Raw genomic sequence first — 14,977 nt, 5'->3', positions numbered from 1 at the left:
TGGTATCACTCTTCACTTATTTAGGTCTTCTTTAATTTGTATCAGCTATATTTTGTAATATTTATTATACTAGTCTTACACTTATTTTTATTTATTAACCTAGTATCCTGTGACTTTGCTGTATTTACTTATTAGTTCTGGTAACTTTAATATTGATTTTTTAGGATTTTTTAACATGTACAGTTATATTCCCTGAGGAAAAAAGAGTTTTACTTTTCCCTTCCAACCAGTGTGACTTTTTTTCTTGCCTTATTGCATTGTCTAGGACGTTCTTTATAATGTTGAATAAAACGTGTGACAGTGGACATCCTTGCCTTCTTCCAGATCTTAGGGGAGAACATTCAGTCATTTATCATTTTGTAGATGTTAGTCGTATATTTTTCATAGATGCCTTGTATCAAGTTGAGGAAATTTCCTTTTATTTCGTTTTCTGAGAATTTGTATTATGAACAGGTTTTGAGTTTTGTCAAATGCTTTTTTTTTTTTTGCATCTTTTGACATGATTATATCATTTCCCTTGTATTCTGATAATATGGTGATCATATCAATTCCTTTTTTGAATGTTAAGTCAGTATTGCATTCCTGGGATAAATCCTACTTGTCATGATATACCATCAGTTTTATGTTATGCTACATCCCACTTGTTAAAATATTGTTAATTATTTTTGCATTTATCTTTGTAGGTGACTTTTGTAGTTTCCTCATAACATATTTGTATGGTTTTTATATTTATACATAGCCTTATATTTTCTGTAAGAGTTTGTGAAGAACAAGTATCAGTTCTTCTATAAATGATAGAATTTCATCAGTGGAGCCACCTGGGCCTGGAGTTTTCTTTGTGGGAAGGTTCTTAATTATGAATTTAATTTATTTAATTGCTATAAGACATTATCATGTTTCTTAGCATTGTAGTAATTTTTTATGAGGAGCCTAACATTGTAGGTTTTACATTTTTGAGTGTTGGAGTTTACTGTAATCTTTTAAGGACTGTTGGATATTGTCCTCAGAGGCAGTTAATTTCAGATCATCTTGATTCTTTTGAGGCTTATTGTTAAGCATTTCAAACTGGATCTGGAGTAGCTTTTACTGTAAGGCTAGTCTAATCTTACTGTTAATATATGACCTTTCTTAGATTGCTATTAAATGCCCCATGTACTCAACTAGGTCTTGCTACTCTGGATGTTAACTCAAATGATTGCTAGCCCAGAGATCTGGGAATTTTTTGGCTTGCAACTTCCCAGTAATTGTTCCTTTTCCAGCAGTTTTTCTTTGCCCTCCCTCAAGGCGTTTTGCCTGATGCATGCACAGGTTGATACTCAGCAAGACACTCAAGGGGAATGTTATGCAGATTTCTGCATCTCTTTCCCTGTGCAGCTTCTTTTTGTCTGGCACTCTGCTCTGCAAATTCTAGTCACTTTGATCTTGAGCTCCAACCTCTGTCTTCAACTCATCTACATTACCAGGTACAGTTTGGATTTCCTTTCCCTTCACTGCCGTATGGAAATTATCTCTAGGCAGAAAGTTGAATTATCTTCAAGTTTTTTTTTTTCCTTTTCTAAGGAATGGCAGTCCTGCTCTGTCTGTGGTCCAATTCCAATATCTGAAAACAGTTATTACATTTCTCCCAATTTTCTAGTTTATTTACACAACTCACAGGCAGAAGCAAAAGTCTCACAAATGCTTTTTTCAGTGAGATACAATTCACGTCCCATGAAGTTCACTGTTTTAAAGTCTACAATTCAGTGTTTTCTTGTTTTTTTCATTTACTTACAAAGTTGTGTAACCATTACCACTTTCTAATTCTAGAATGTCTTCATCCCCCAAAAGGTAATCCTGTAGCCATTAGCAGTCACTCTCCATTTCTCCTTCCCCCCAACCCCTGGCAACCACTAATCTACTTTCTGTCTCTATGGATTTGACTATTCTAGACATTTCATATAAATGGGATCATATGATATGTGGCTTTTTTTGGTCTGGATTCTTACAATTAGCATAATGTTTCCATACATCCATGTTCTAGCATGAATCAGTGCTTCATTTCTTTTACTGGCTGAGTAATATTCCATTATATAGGTATATCACATTTTGTTTACCCAACAGATTTGTTTTAAGTTTTCTTTCAGCCAGTATGAAATGGGAACATTTCCTAGCTCTATGATTGGGTATCCAAAAGGTAGAAATAATCTACTTACGTGTTGAAGAACGTCTATCCCTCGTATTGAGAACAGAATATCTTTCCCCCTGGGCATCATAGTGAGGAGGACTATGGGGACATCATCATCTTTCCAGTCACTGGTAGCAATGCATTTCATAAACTTCATGGCAACGTACAGTCAGTCTACCTGTCTCATCATGGACGTAGGGCAAAAATAAATTCGGGGTCAGAAGAAAGATACCTACAAGAAAGTAACTTTGACTTGACTCTAATAGGCAGATGATATGCATTTAGGTTCCAGAATTTCTCTGACATACAGTATGATAGCAAAAGTTATTTTATTAGAAAAAATTAATCTAAATTTAAATTTAATGTAAATATTTAAAAGTTGATGCAGCCAAATGTCCAATTCAGCAAGAGTTTTCTCCCACTAAACAAAGTATAAAAAAACAACAAAATCTCAGTAAAGCACCCATTATGTTCACCAACTTAACCTTCCTTTCTGATTTACCTTCTAAGAGAAACTGTGAAATACTTGACATATTTGGGGACGGATTGGCATTCCCAGCTACATGCCAATAGAAATTTGGGGGCATTTAGAATAATACATCTGTGTCCATTTTTCTAGTGGTAATTCTATTTCAGTACCAGTTTTAATAGGTGGTAATAAATTGTATTATCTGCATATGATATAAGAACACTAGGGAGAGGCAAGAATGGAGGTACCTCCAGGTCATTTGAAAGGAGAGAATCAGTTCATTAAAATGGTGTCTATAAGACAAAAGACAGTCTACCTTCCCACGGCTTTTAGTCTCTTCTAGGATGTTCTCTTCAACCCTGTTCTGATGTGGAAAGAGTGTACCATGTCCAGGTCAAATATATCAGAACTACCTTGGGGGTCATGTTTAAAAAGGGGGTGGAAGGTTAATGGAGAACTTAGGAGTAATGAGAGACTTCAGGGATTTTAAGTTTCATGAAGCAACATATTCTGATCATTTGAACATTTACTTCATTCAAGTTATTGAGCCCTTAGAGGGAGCACAGATATGACTGAGAGATAGTCTTTACCTTCAGGAACTTACTATTTAGTGCATAAGTTGGACTTGTAAACAGTTTTCTTTGGGACCTCTGATTGACTGTGGCATAAAAAAGATATTTCTTTTCTAAAACTCTATTTCTTTTCCTAATAGAAATAAGAAAAGAAAAGAGGGGATGGGAAACCATTATGAATGAAAATAGGATTTAGCCATAAACCAAAGCAGAAAAGAAAACTGGGAAGAGTAGTGTCAAATGCAGTGGTGATGAGACACAAGTGAATGAGGGTGGTAGAATTTCATGCAGACCTCTCTGTGTCCTGTGCAGAATTGAGAAGGGAAGAAGGACCAGGGAGCAGGCAAAGCAGACCCAGCAATCGCTTGTTCAAAGTCAAGAAGAGACAGTAAAGAATTCCAACTCACTGGGCTGAAAGCATCATTACAACCTCTGCAGACTTCCTGCTCATCCTAAATGCGAGAGCATGGGTTAGGGACAGAGGCATGGTCTTAAGTTAAAGGCCTTTGTGGGTTCTTCCCAGAAAGTGTGGTGACCAATACCTGAATAGAGCTACTGCTCTTTCTTTCGCCTTTTTAGCAAACTTCTAGATTCAAGTGATCTCCATTAAAAAATGAATAATTAGAAAGGAGCCAGTTTGAGACTCTCCTAGTATAGTACTTTTAAAAGGAAGTAACATAAACAAAAAAGCAGAATATACACAGAAAAATCATATTAAGAAGCAGAAGAAAATTACAAAAACATGTGCTTGAAACCTTAAATAAAACTCAGTATCTTTAAAACAAGAACTCAAATAAATGTATACATGAGATCAAAAAACAATAATAAGACAATAGATTTGAAGAGTGTCAGTGGTCTGGGAAAAAAAAAAAACAGATGAGAAAAATAAAACCATTATAGAAATGAAAGTCCTGTCAGAATAGCAAACAGAAAATAAAACAAACAGGACAAAAATATTAACAGAAGTAGATGAAAAAAATTCCTAAAATAAAACCTCCAACAACTCATGAACTGTAGTACCCATGAACCCTTACTGAAAGAATGACTCGGTCACTTAATCTAACTAAGCAAGAGTTGAATCAAAGTGGAGAACCCAGGAATAAAGCTGCCATGTTAGGAAAGAAATAATGGTCGGGAAGCAGGGTGAGAATGTTATAAATCTTTGCAGTGTAAGAATAATAATATAATTGGAGTAGGAAGGAAAAGTGAGACTCAAAAAATATGTCTGTTCTTTGAAAGATAAATGAAGCTATAGATTTTTAGGACATTATTTAATGTTGTTGCCAGGAGCTCAGCTGAGCTGTCAGGGATCAGAGTAGCTGATTAAAGCAACAGGGCAAAAATAAAAGAGTGAAGCCTTAATTACTTCCTGTGGTGGGAAAAGCAAGTCTCTAAAAAACAGAGAAAACGCCAACGCCCCCTGTTCCGTTTCCCCAGGGGACAGCATCCTGCTGGAAGGTGGGGTGATCAGCACAGACGTGGGGGTCAGCTCACTGTTGAGGAGCCCCTGGCATTGGGGGAGAGAGTGCGGGCAGTGGTGAGAAGGCTGGGAGTGACAAGGGCCAAGCGTTAGTCATAGCGGGAGAAGTATCTTCAAGGGTTCCCCTCTTCCTGCTAGACGGAGGCCTTGGCAGAAATAGATGGCGCCTGAAGAGGGCTTTGTGCAAGGCCTCAGATAAAGAGACCTAGGAATGCAAATATACGAAGAGCATGAGCTGCTGGGGGCCTGAGAGCTCGCACCCGCCCTGCCCTCGGAGACTGCAAGGTGCTGACCTTGCACCAAGTCTGGAGCCGGGAGGGTGCTTTCCCCTGACACCCGCTGGGTGAAGCCCTCCTCTTTGCCTATAGTCAGGCCTGAAAATTGTCTTTGTTGAATTTGTTAACAATATTTCTTCTGTTTTGTTTTGTTTTTTTGGCCCCAAGGCATATGGGATCTTAGCTCCCTGATCAGGGATTGAACCCGCATCGCCTACATTGGAAGGCAAAGTCTTAACCACTGGACCGCCAGGGAAGTCCCTCATGTAGGTTTTTAATCAGGAGCAGGGTTCACCAGTTACAAAGATAAATAGTAATAAAACTAAAATCTGTAATTTATCTCTGAAGAAAATGGAAAATTACTAGACACTACAATATAAATATGTGAGCAGAAACCTTGTCTGGTTTGTTCATTGTTGTATTCCCAGACTAGCACAATGCCTGGTGTGTCGTAGATGCTCTGAAATATTGGTGGATTAATTATGAACCTTGTTTAATGAATAACACATTGTGCCTAAAAAATGAAAAAATGTCAGGCAAATCATAACAAAGGATAACAGGGGTTTCAGAACTGATATGTATTAGGTAAGATCTGTCTGAAAACAAAAAGCATTTACGAGTCATAGAAAATTACTTTATAATGATGATTCGTACAGTGATCAAGAAAGATCTAATTGTCGTGAGTATTCATGAACAAAATAACATCAGAGTTCATAGGGCAGGAAATGGTAGGAAATATCACTAACTTTTTACTGAAGACTTACCTTGTGCCACAAAATTTTATTTCTCTTTAGATTAACAATAAATTCACTAAAATAGTCAAAAGTTGTTGTTTTCTAATCTACCAAGGTCTTCCTAAAGTTTAAATGAAAATTAAGTATAAGAATAACCAGGAAGCTTTTTGAGAAAAGAAGTAATAAAACAAGTAGGGGGACAAACAAAGTTGCTCATCAACATGCGATAAACAGTGTTACCACATCGAGTGGATCTAATGTTCTCTGAAAGCAAGGATGTTTTTATTAGCTTGAATGGCCTGTTTATGGAAACAGAATTTGATTTCCATTAGTGTTAAAATATCAAATTATTAACGTTAATCCATGCATCTCTGTAACTACTTTCTTGAATCCCAACACATTCATTGACCTAGAATGCTAGGTTAAAGACAGTTGTGAATGGTTTAATTGAGCGATTATGTTTGCATAACTGTTCTGTCATTTGGGTTGTACTGTAAAAAAAAAAATCACTCTTTCCTAGAATCCTTTAAAATTGTAAATTTTTTTACGTCTAACAGTATTGGAGGCATTAACTCTGTTTACTTCCTTTAGATTCTAGACTTAAGGATTCTCCTTATGTAAAAGATTGTTGTTTGATTTTTATTTTCATTTTAGGAATTCAGCTTTAATCTGTTCACAATCAGTTGTGAGATAAGTAAGTTGCTTCTCCTAATAGTCCTGTGCTGACCAGCTGTGTAACTTGAGTATGTGTGCTAATCTTACTGCCCTGCCCCAGGGTTCCTGACAGACTGTTGAGTGTATGATTTTCAGATTGTTTTCTTTAGAACTCTGGGATCCAGAGGTGCTTCAGGAACTTTTCAGGATTTAATTTTTATTTCTTTTTACATATATGTCCTAAACTACTTAAAAAACTGTGGTTTAAAAACGATAGACATGTACATTCAAACTTATAATACAGTAGAGAAAACTGATGTGTTCCCCAGGTTAAGTCACTCTTCAGAACTCAGAATAAAGCTTTTCCTGCTTTATTCACGAACTCAAACTTCTTAGAAATGTGTTGTAATTAGGAACGTTGTGATTCTGGGCTTATGGCTTTAAATTCCTGGGTAAGAGTGTACACTAAGAGAGCTTAATGAGAATTGGCAAACCCATGACTTGTATTTTTCTACGTTTGTCTTCTGATAGTGTATATAAAATAGGAGCAAAACAGTACATTTTAAAACTATTTAGCCCAATAGGGATTATTTTGATTAATCTTATCTACAATCTTTTGAGGTCCTTTGACTACCCACAACTGTAAAACAGTATAGTAATTGTGGATATCTGAAAATGGGACCTTTTTCCATTTGGTGATATATTGACAGAGACATACATGAAAGGGATGGTGACTGGTCAATACATCACGTTTTCTAAATAAATAATATTAATAGAGAGGTATTAAAAAATTCCCTAGATCCTTTGCAAATCATTAGTTATAAAATAAAGTTTTCCATGTTTGATTCCAGAAATCACGGCAGTCTTGGACTTGAGGTGTCATAGAGGCACAAAATACTTAGCATCTAGGAAACTAGCTTTCCAGCTCTGCTTTGGCTGGCTCTCGAGTTTGGGGGAAGTCACTTAATTTTTCATAGCTTCAGCTTACTGCTCGACTTTCTTCACAAAATTGCTTTGGAAAATTAGTTTAACTAAAGTTTATTTAAAAAGTAGTAGGTGTTTTATAAACTTTTAAGTGTTATAAATGAAGTTAAGTGTCACAATTTCTGATGTATTTACTGGTAATTACTTAGCATTTTTCCTCTGCCCCCTTCTACGCATGTTTTTATATTTTTTCTTTCCCCCCACATGTTCGTTCCTTAGGGTATTACACTAGAAGAGTTTGACAGATTATCTTTCAATATGATTTTAATGAGCCCTCCCTGTCAGCCATTCACAAGGTATGTATAATAAATATTTCTCTGTTAGGAAGAGTACTTTTGAAGGACTCGTTCAATCAAAGCACACTGTAATTTCAAGCACAGACACTTTGAAGTCCATCAGCTGCATTTCCCTAGTCTTGAAACTTTTCATCAATAATTCCTTTTCTCTACACACGTTTATAATTCAGCATTAATCATAAAGAAAATAGCAATTACTGCCAGATGAACACAGTAATTTGGTCAATAGTAGGTATGCAGAGACTATATGGTACCTCCTTAATACCTACCAAAGAAACAGTATTTATTTCTGACCCAAATTACCTTTAATTATTTAAACTAATGAGCATTCAGGAATATCTTCCGAACACTGATTAATCAAAGTAAATTTCCATAGTTAATATTCAAATCCTAAATTACTTACCTGTAAAATTTTAAGGCTAGTCAAGAATGCATTTGTAAAAAATAAAAAAAAAAAGAATGCATTTGTGAATTTAAAATTTCTCGAATTGATAGGTACATTTAATAATACATACAATTAATAAAATGAGTTTTTAAAGCTGTGTTCCAAGACAGCTTTTTATTATATGGTGTTTATTTGGCTATGTATTTCAGGGAATTATATTTTAGAGAAAATCTTGACTAATCCCTCTTCATTTAGATACTCTAAATAATAATATTTCAATTATTTTAAGTAATAATGATAATAGTGGTAACCCTCTGAGTGTCTTACTGGAGTATGTCATTTAATATAACAAGCTTATGGGATGGGCATTAGTATCATCATCATTTTACAGGTGAGCAACTGAGGCATAGAAAGGTTAAGTAACTTTCCCAAGGCCATACCATTAGAAAATGTCAGAGCCAGGACTTTTTGATTATTTTATAGTCCTATTAATATATAGGACTATTAATATATAGTCCTATTTAAACGCATAATGTGATTTTAAATGGGATATAACATGTAGTAAAAATTCTAATTTAAATAAATATTCTCATGCTTAATTTCCATCCAAGTTTTGATTTATTTCAAGTTTTCTAGGAAATTAATTCCCCAGGGATTTATTGTGCACCTACACGTGAGGTATTGCTTTTGATGCTGTAGTTCCCATCCTTATAGAACTTATAGTCCATGGGGAATGACTGACAAATAATTATCTTATAATGTGATTTAAGGAATATAATAAATGAATGTTGAAACTGCCATGAGAGCATGGAGGAGAGAGGTGTTATGTTGCTGCATATACCAGGAGGGACGAATTCTTTTAGAGGTGATATCTGTATTGTGTCTGAAAGCAGGTTGGGAATTTATCAGTGAAGGAGGACGTTCCACGTAAAGATGGCTCCTAGCCTGTGCAAGTGTATTATGGCCTTTTTAACCACAGTAAGTGGGAGGTTCAGGACAGAATGCAGCCCCAGTGCTGTGATGCCTCAGATATCACTGCAGTGGGGCCCCTGTGTCTTCCCTACTGCTGCTCCCACTCTGTATTAGCCCAACTCCAGCTGCTGACGGCTGCAGTGTCTGATCCTGTAGTACGATCATCTTTGGAACTCTGAGAGGAAAGGGACAAAATGAGAGGAAACCAAGATTTCTGAGGAATCTATTCAAGTCCACTCTAATCTCCCATCTGAGCCTCAGATCCACTGATGATTTTGGTCCTGCTGTCAGGTGTGAGGAAACTGATAACTGATGTCAAGTAACTTATTTTAGACCATGAAGCTAGTAAGTAGCAAGGCCTTAAACCCTAGTCCTCTGTTGCTACGACTCATGCCCAATATAAGTCTTTTCTGCTTGCTTCTTGATCATATCGAATGTTACTTGCAAGATTTAACTGCTAGTCCAAATTCTGCCTGTTCACGTGACCTGTTTTGACTTACTTAGTCTAGCCAAGTTGCAACTCCTTCGTGTAGAATCAAGCCTTCAGCTTCAGTCTCTCCTGTTTACATTGGACAAGATAGTTCTAGTTTTACCTGCTACCTTCATCTGCTTAGCTGGTGATTACTTACCAATGCCATCAACTCTACACTGCCACCCTGCCCAACCAGCTCATTCATCTGAACTTCTGTTGTCTCACCTGGGGCAGGGCAAAAGGTGTCATCAGCTAATTGTGTGTGTGTGTGTGTGTGTGTGTGTGTGTGTGTGTGTGTGTGTGTGTGTGTGTGTGTGTGTGTGTGTCTTTCCTGAACAAAGTGATTTTAAGAGGATAATTGATTTTATTCTTTGTGGACTTCTTGTTCTTCTTTGCCTCATGCAAGTCATCTGGACATATTATCTTGTATTGATAATAAGTGTATTTATTAGACAGGCAAGGCTTTTTTAAATTAAATGAAAAAATATATTTTTGTTCTCTATAGCAACAGAGATGATCAGATTTTTTGTGAGGACCAACTAATTTTAGTTCTCTGTTTTGACTTTTTAAAAGTGATTTGATACCTTTATGTAAGATTCTTGCTGAACTTATTTACTCTCCTTACCCTTTAGAATCGGCCTGCAAGGTGATGTGACTGATCCAAGGACAAATAGCTTCTTGTATATTCTAGACATTCTCCCAAGGTAAAAACTTAAATTCCGGTACAAGCTTACCTTAAATGTAAAACTTTACATCTGGAAGAACGTGATGTTTGTCATTTTATAGAGATTAGCATCTTATACAGGTTCTGTGCGAGTCATTTATCTTCTGTCGTGACTGATAGAGTAACTGCAAATGTTTGTCGGTTCCACAGTTGCCGCTAAAAGTGAGTGACAGGGCGTTACAGCCTAATAGCTGAATTCTGTTGCCTCTGCTCGGTATTTGTGCAAATGATGCTAATGTTAGTGAATGCTGTTGCCCATGGCCTGGAAACTTGTGCTGCCAACCCTAAAAGCCTCCATTCTATGGAAATGTCAGCCCTTTGAGCTGTGCAAACCCATGTTTTCATTAAACTTCAATGGAAATTAACATTTCAAATGTTAACTTTATCAGGTGTGCCTTGTTTATGGGGGAAAGGAATAAAGTATGAGTTGTCTCTATCCCTTATAAAATTCTTTCATAAAAAGAGTTTGGACAATTACTTACCTCATATTTCCCACAAGTAAGGATTTTCTTTACTTCTTACTTCTTAGTAATGAGATGTTTAGAATTCCATTTGTTTTTGTTTTTTTTTAGGTTACAAAAATTACCAAAGTATATTCTTATAGAAAATGTTAAAGGTTTTGAAGTATCTTCTACAAGGTAAAAAAATGTATTTGTCCTGTGTTCATCTTAGACTTGGTATATTTTATAATAGGAGCTGTTATGAAATGAAGATCTTACAAATAAATGTGTATATTCTGACATTTTATATATGTTATGAAGTTTACTCGTTAATATTGATTTTGAATAGTTAGTAACATGAAGTATCACAAAGTTAGGTTCAACTGATTCTTTCCCATTTTGATATGTTTGAATTTTTCCGGAATGATTTCTCAATTTTAGCTGCTTACATTGGTGCCTGTTTCTTTAGAAGTAGGAATGTTTTCAGTAAGAATTTGTCCTATTGACAGGCGTTTTCTGTCCTACAGTTGGGTTGAAGAAGCAAGCCCTGTGTCAGGCCCCTTTCAGACAGTAGCCCAGCTGGAGAGAATGCATCCAGGTCCTTGACTGACCTGCTGTCTATGACAGTGTTCCCCCGTCTGATTGGCTACAGATATAGTTCCATTCCTATAGTAAGCTTATCATGAGAGGATTGGCGATTCTAACTCACCAGTTTTATAAATTATCTGGTAGCTTTATTTATTTATAATAGGGATTATCTCTTTTTTGAGAAATGTAATTTTTCAAGTACTGGACTTAAAATAAGACCTAGGATTATCCTTTTTCTAAACAACTTAAGTGGAGGTACAGTTTTCATGTAAAATGAAGTTTTAGGTATAATATTTTATATAAGAACCCTATTTTGAACTGTAGAGTGAAAGCTTTTTTCTTTCCCTTTGCCTTTTCAGAGACCTGTTAATACAAACAATAGGAAATTGTGGCTTTCAGTACCAAGAATTTCTGTTGTCTCCAACCTCTGTAAGTACTGCAATTGTAAATTCTTATACAAATTTTCCCAAAGGGAATTTGATTCAGTAAAAAGAATGGCTCCATTTTGGATAATATTATAGGTAAATCTTGCAGTTAGTTCTGACATGGTTATTACTTTCTCTATCTGAATTTTATAGCTATATGTGAATTTTATTTTTTTATGATTACTATACTATTCATAATGAATGTAAGAATGTCTATTTGACTTTTTACCTGGGAAATATAAAATGAAAGTGACTCATAGACATATGATTCATCTGATTCTATCTTTATTTCATTCAAATAAAGGTACAGAGTGACAGTTTAAAAGGTTTAAGAACTTGCTACAGAGAAGTCTTCCACAAATCGATAATAGAATTTTGTCTGGCAGAAACTAATGTATAACTGTATGAGTTTTTTTACTAGGTGCTAAAAGTTGACACAGATCTCTTTAATATCCTATAGCAGCTAACTGCCCTGTTTCACTTGCAGCTTGGCATTCCAAATTCAAGGCTACGGTATTTCCTTATTGCAAAGCTTCAGTCAGTGCCGTTCCCTTTTCAAGCCCCTGGTCAGGTATTAATATTATTATTGCTGTTATCATCATCATCATTATTTATCTGTTGTAAATATATCTCAGTCTGCTAATTTATTTTCAGGAACTACTTTGCAGAGGTTTTTTTTTTTTTTTTAACATCTTTATTGGAGTATGTTTACAGAGGTTTATGTGTGTCCTCTTGTGCCTGTAATTTAGACTATGCCTGAGGTCTGTCTTGTAGGCCTTTCACCCTCCTGATGCCACTTTAATTGCTTGAAACAAAACCAGAAACTTTTCTTTCATCATTAGAAAAGAAAATAAGTTAAAAGTAAAAAAAATTACCATTAGTGTTGTTATCCTTCTTTTCCTCCTATAATTTCTCTTCTGACCATTGACTCTTTTGCATCTATTATTTTTCTCCCTCAGTAGAAGCCATTGACTACTTTTGATAAAATGTATACTATCTTAAAAATGGCTTGAGTATTTTCACACATCAGTTGCATTTTATTTGAAATCTATGCTATTTAGCCTTAATTGATTAAAAAATGGTAATGATTAGCACAAGCTAGAATAAAATGCTCAATTGCTATATATAGGATCTCTCATTATGCTAGCAATTTTATATGCTTCTGCTGAAAATTGGTGTGGATAACAGAGTTTCAGTGGTCCAGTGAAGCTCTCTATAACCCTCACAGGTAAGAACTCAAAAGTCATGTCCTACTAACAGGGCTTCAGTAGTATCATTTGAATCCCCCGTAATACAATATCAGTATTATACAATACTGTGTTATATAATAAAATAGCAATATATCTCCCTTTAATAGCGGGCAGTTCCAAAAACGGTATATAAAGTATGTGAACAAAGACGTCATCATTAAAAATTCCTGGAACTGTTTTTTCTTTCCCAAAATAGGACTTTATAAATGGTTACCTGTTTTGCAGGAACAAGTTTTTCCTGTGGGACTCAGGGATAGAAATAACCTTTCAGGGTGAAGAGTGCTTTTCATTTTTAATTACTAATTTTCCTTTAGATCATGGGTATGTCCTAGTTTTTTTTTTTTTTTAATTGAAGGGGAATGGCAAACTTTGATCAAAAACACATTTTCTGGAAATGTTCCTGTTGCTTTTTCAACTTCTTTTCCAAATATAATGCTGTCTCTGTATTCAACATACTTCCTATTACTTTGTTGAATGGTTTGTTAATTCAGAAAGCAGTAATTTCATGAAATAAATCATCTATAGCCTGATGCCTAACACTATATGATGAAAAACTTGTAATAACTTGTATAAATACTAGTAAACCTCAATTTCTATCTTTTTAATGACAACTCAGTAAAAGTTAAAGAATTTTTTTACATAATGTTGAATGGATGTTATTAATATGTCTTTTATTTTTAAGAAAGCTTTTGAGAGTTTGTGTATTTTTACTTAATGCCAGGTACTGATGGAGTTCCCCCAAACTGAATCTGAACATCCACAAAAACATGCGATAGATGCAGAAAAGGAAACTGAAGAAAAGAAAATTGAAGAAAAGAAAATTGAGCCAAATATTTGCTTTGATAGCAGCACACAATGTTCTGGAAAAGAAGCCATTCTGTTTAAGCTTGAAACTGCAGGAGAAATTGACAGGAAACGTCAACAGGACAGTGATCTCTCTGTGCGAATGCTAAGAGATTTTCTTGAAGATGACGTTGACATAAATTCATACTTTTTACCGCCAAAGTCATTGCTGCGATATGCTCTTTTGTTAGACATTGTTAAGCCCACATCCAGAAGGTCCACATGCTTTACGAAAGGGTAGGTTTTAAAGAGTCTCTGTTCGTGGCATATCCAAAATAACCAGGTTTTCATAACTATTGTTTCTCTTAGTTCTTCTCAAAACAAGGAGCATTTTATAAAATGTTTCTGCTAGAATGATTTTTTTCACCCTTAATCGCCTGCTTCCGTGTTCCAGTAGAATGCACAAGTGAAAATTCCTTCTGGCGGAACATGATGTGCACAGCCCACAAAAGTGCTCATAGAAGACACTGCCATCGTTTGGTGACCTTCGTAGGAGCTTAGTTACCCACAGTGGAGACATGGTTTCTATAGATGGTGAATTGCTAATTGTTTAGCACCTTTCTTTTTATGGTACCTCAAAAATTTCTGTCCACTTTCATGATCAATGTACAAGAAGAAATTAAATTTTAATATGAAGAAATAACATTGAATGTCCTGGAGCACATTATAGCATATTTAACTTTTATTTAGTTTTTTGAATTAGTAGTATATTCTTATAGTTCAAAATTCAAAAGGAACTAAGATTGTAAGACTCCCTTCCAATTCTGCCTCTTGTTCATCCAGTTTCCCTCCCTACGTGCAACCAATGATTTCAGGTTACTCTCTAGTCTTCCAGAGGTATTGCATGTGAGGTGTGTTTAAATATACATTATATTTTTACCCCCTCCTTTAAGTAAATGGTAGCATACTATATTCATTATTATGTGCACTTTTTTTCATTGTGCAGTATAATTTGGATATTATTACCTATGGGTGCTTAAAGAACTTTCATATGTTTATAGTATAGGTATATCATAATTTCTTTTACTGGTTACCTGTTGATGGACATTTAGGGGACATCCTTTGGATTATTTCTCAAGAAATAGTGTTTTTCAACTTTTTTTTTTTTTTTTTTTTTTGCAGTACGTGGGCCTCTCACTGCTGTGGCCTCTCCCGTTGCGGAGCACAGGCTCCGGACGCGCAGGCTCAGCGGCCATGGCTCACGGGCCCAGCCGCTCCGCGGCATGTGGGATCTTCCCGGACCGGGGCAC

General features: G+C 35.6%; 1 protein-coding gene across 5 annotated transcripts in view; it reads left to right on the top strand.

The window, feature by feature from the left end:
- TRDMT1 (tRNA aspartic acid methyltransferase 1) overlaps positions 1 to 14,977 on the top strand; it is a 63,076-nt gene that overhangs the window by 34,657 nt on the left and 13,442 nt on the right. For all 5 annotated transcript variants that reach the window (XM_060006310.1, XM_060006308.1, XM_060006312.1 and 2 more), the window contains exons 3-8: positions 7,552 to 7,628; positions 10,090 to 10,161; positions 10,754 to 10,819; positions 11,569 to 11,638; positions 12,122 to 12,205; positions 13,606 to 13,964. In XM_060006310.1, the coding sequence (XP_059862293.1) occupies positions 7,552 to 7,628; positions 10,090 to 10,161; positions 10,754 to 10,819; positions 11,569 to 11,638; positions 12,122 to 12,205; positions 13,606 to 13,964 (728 nt within the window). The remainder of the gene's footprint in view (positions 1 to 7,551; positions 7,629 to 10,089; positions 10,162 to 10,753; positions 10,820 to 11,568; positions 11,639 to 12,121; positions 12,206 to 13,605; positions 13,965 to 14,977) is intronic.

This window comes from Delphinus delphis, chromosome 2, assembly GCF_949987515.2.
Source record: "Delphinus delphis chromosome 2, mDelDel1.2, whole genome shotgun sequence".
In the NCBI taxonomy this organism is placed as follows: domain Eukaryota; kingdom Metazoa; phylum Chordata; class Mammalia; order Artiodactyla; family Delphinidae; genus Delphinus; species Delphinus delphis.
The sequence above is the reverse complement of the archived record's forward strand: the minus strand, read 5'-3'. Positions and strand labels throughout refer to the sequence as shown.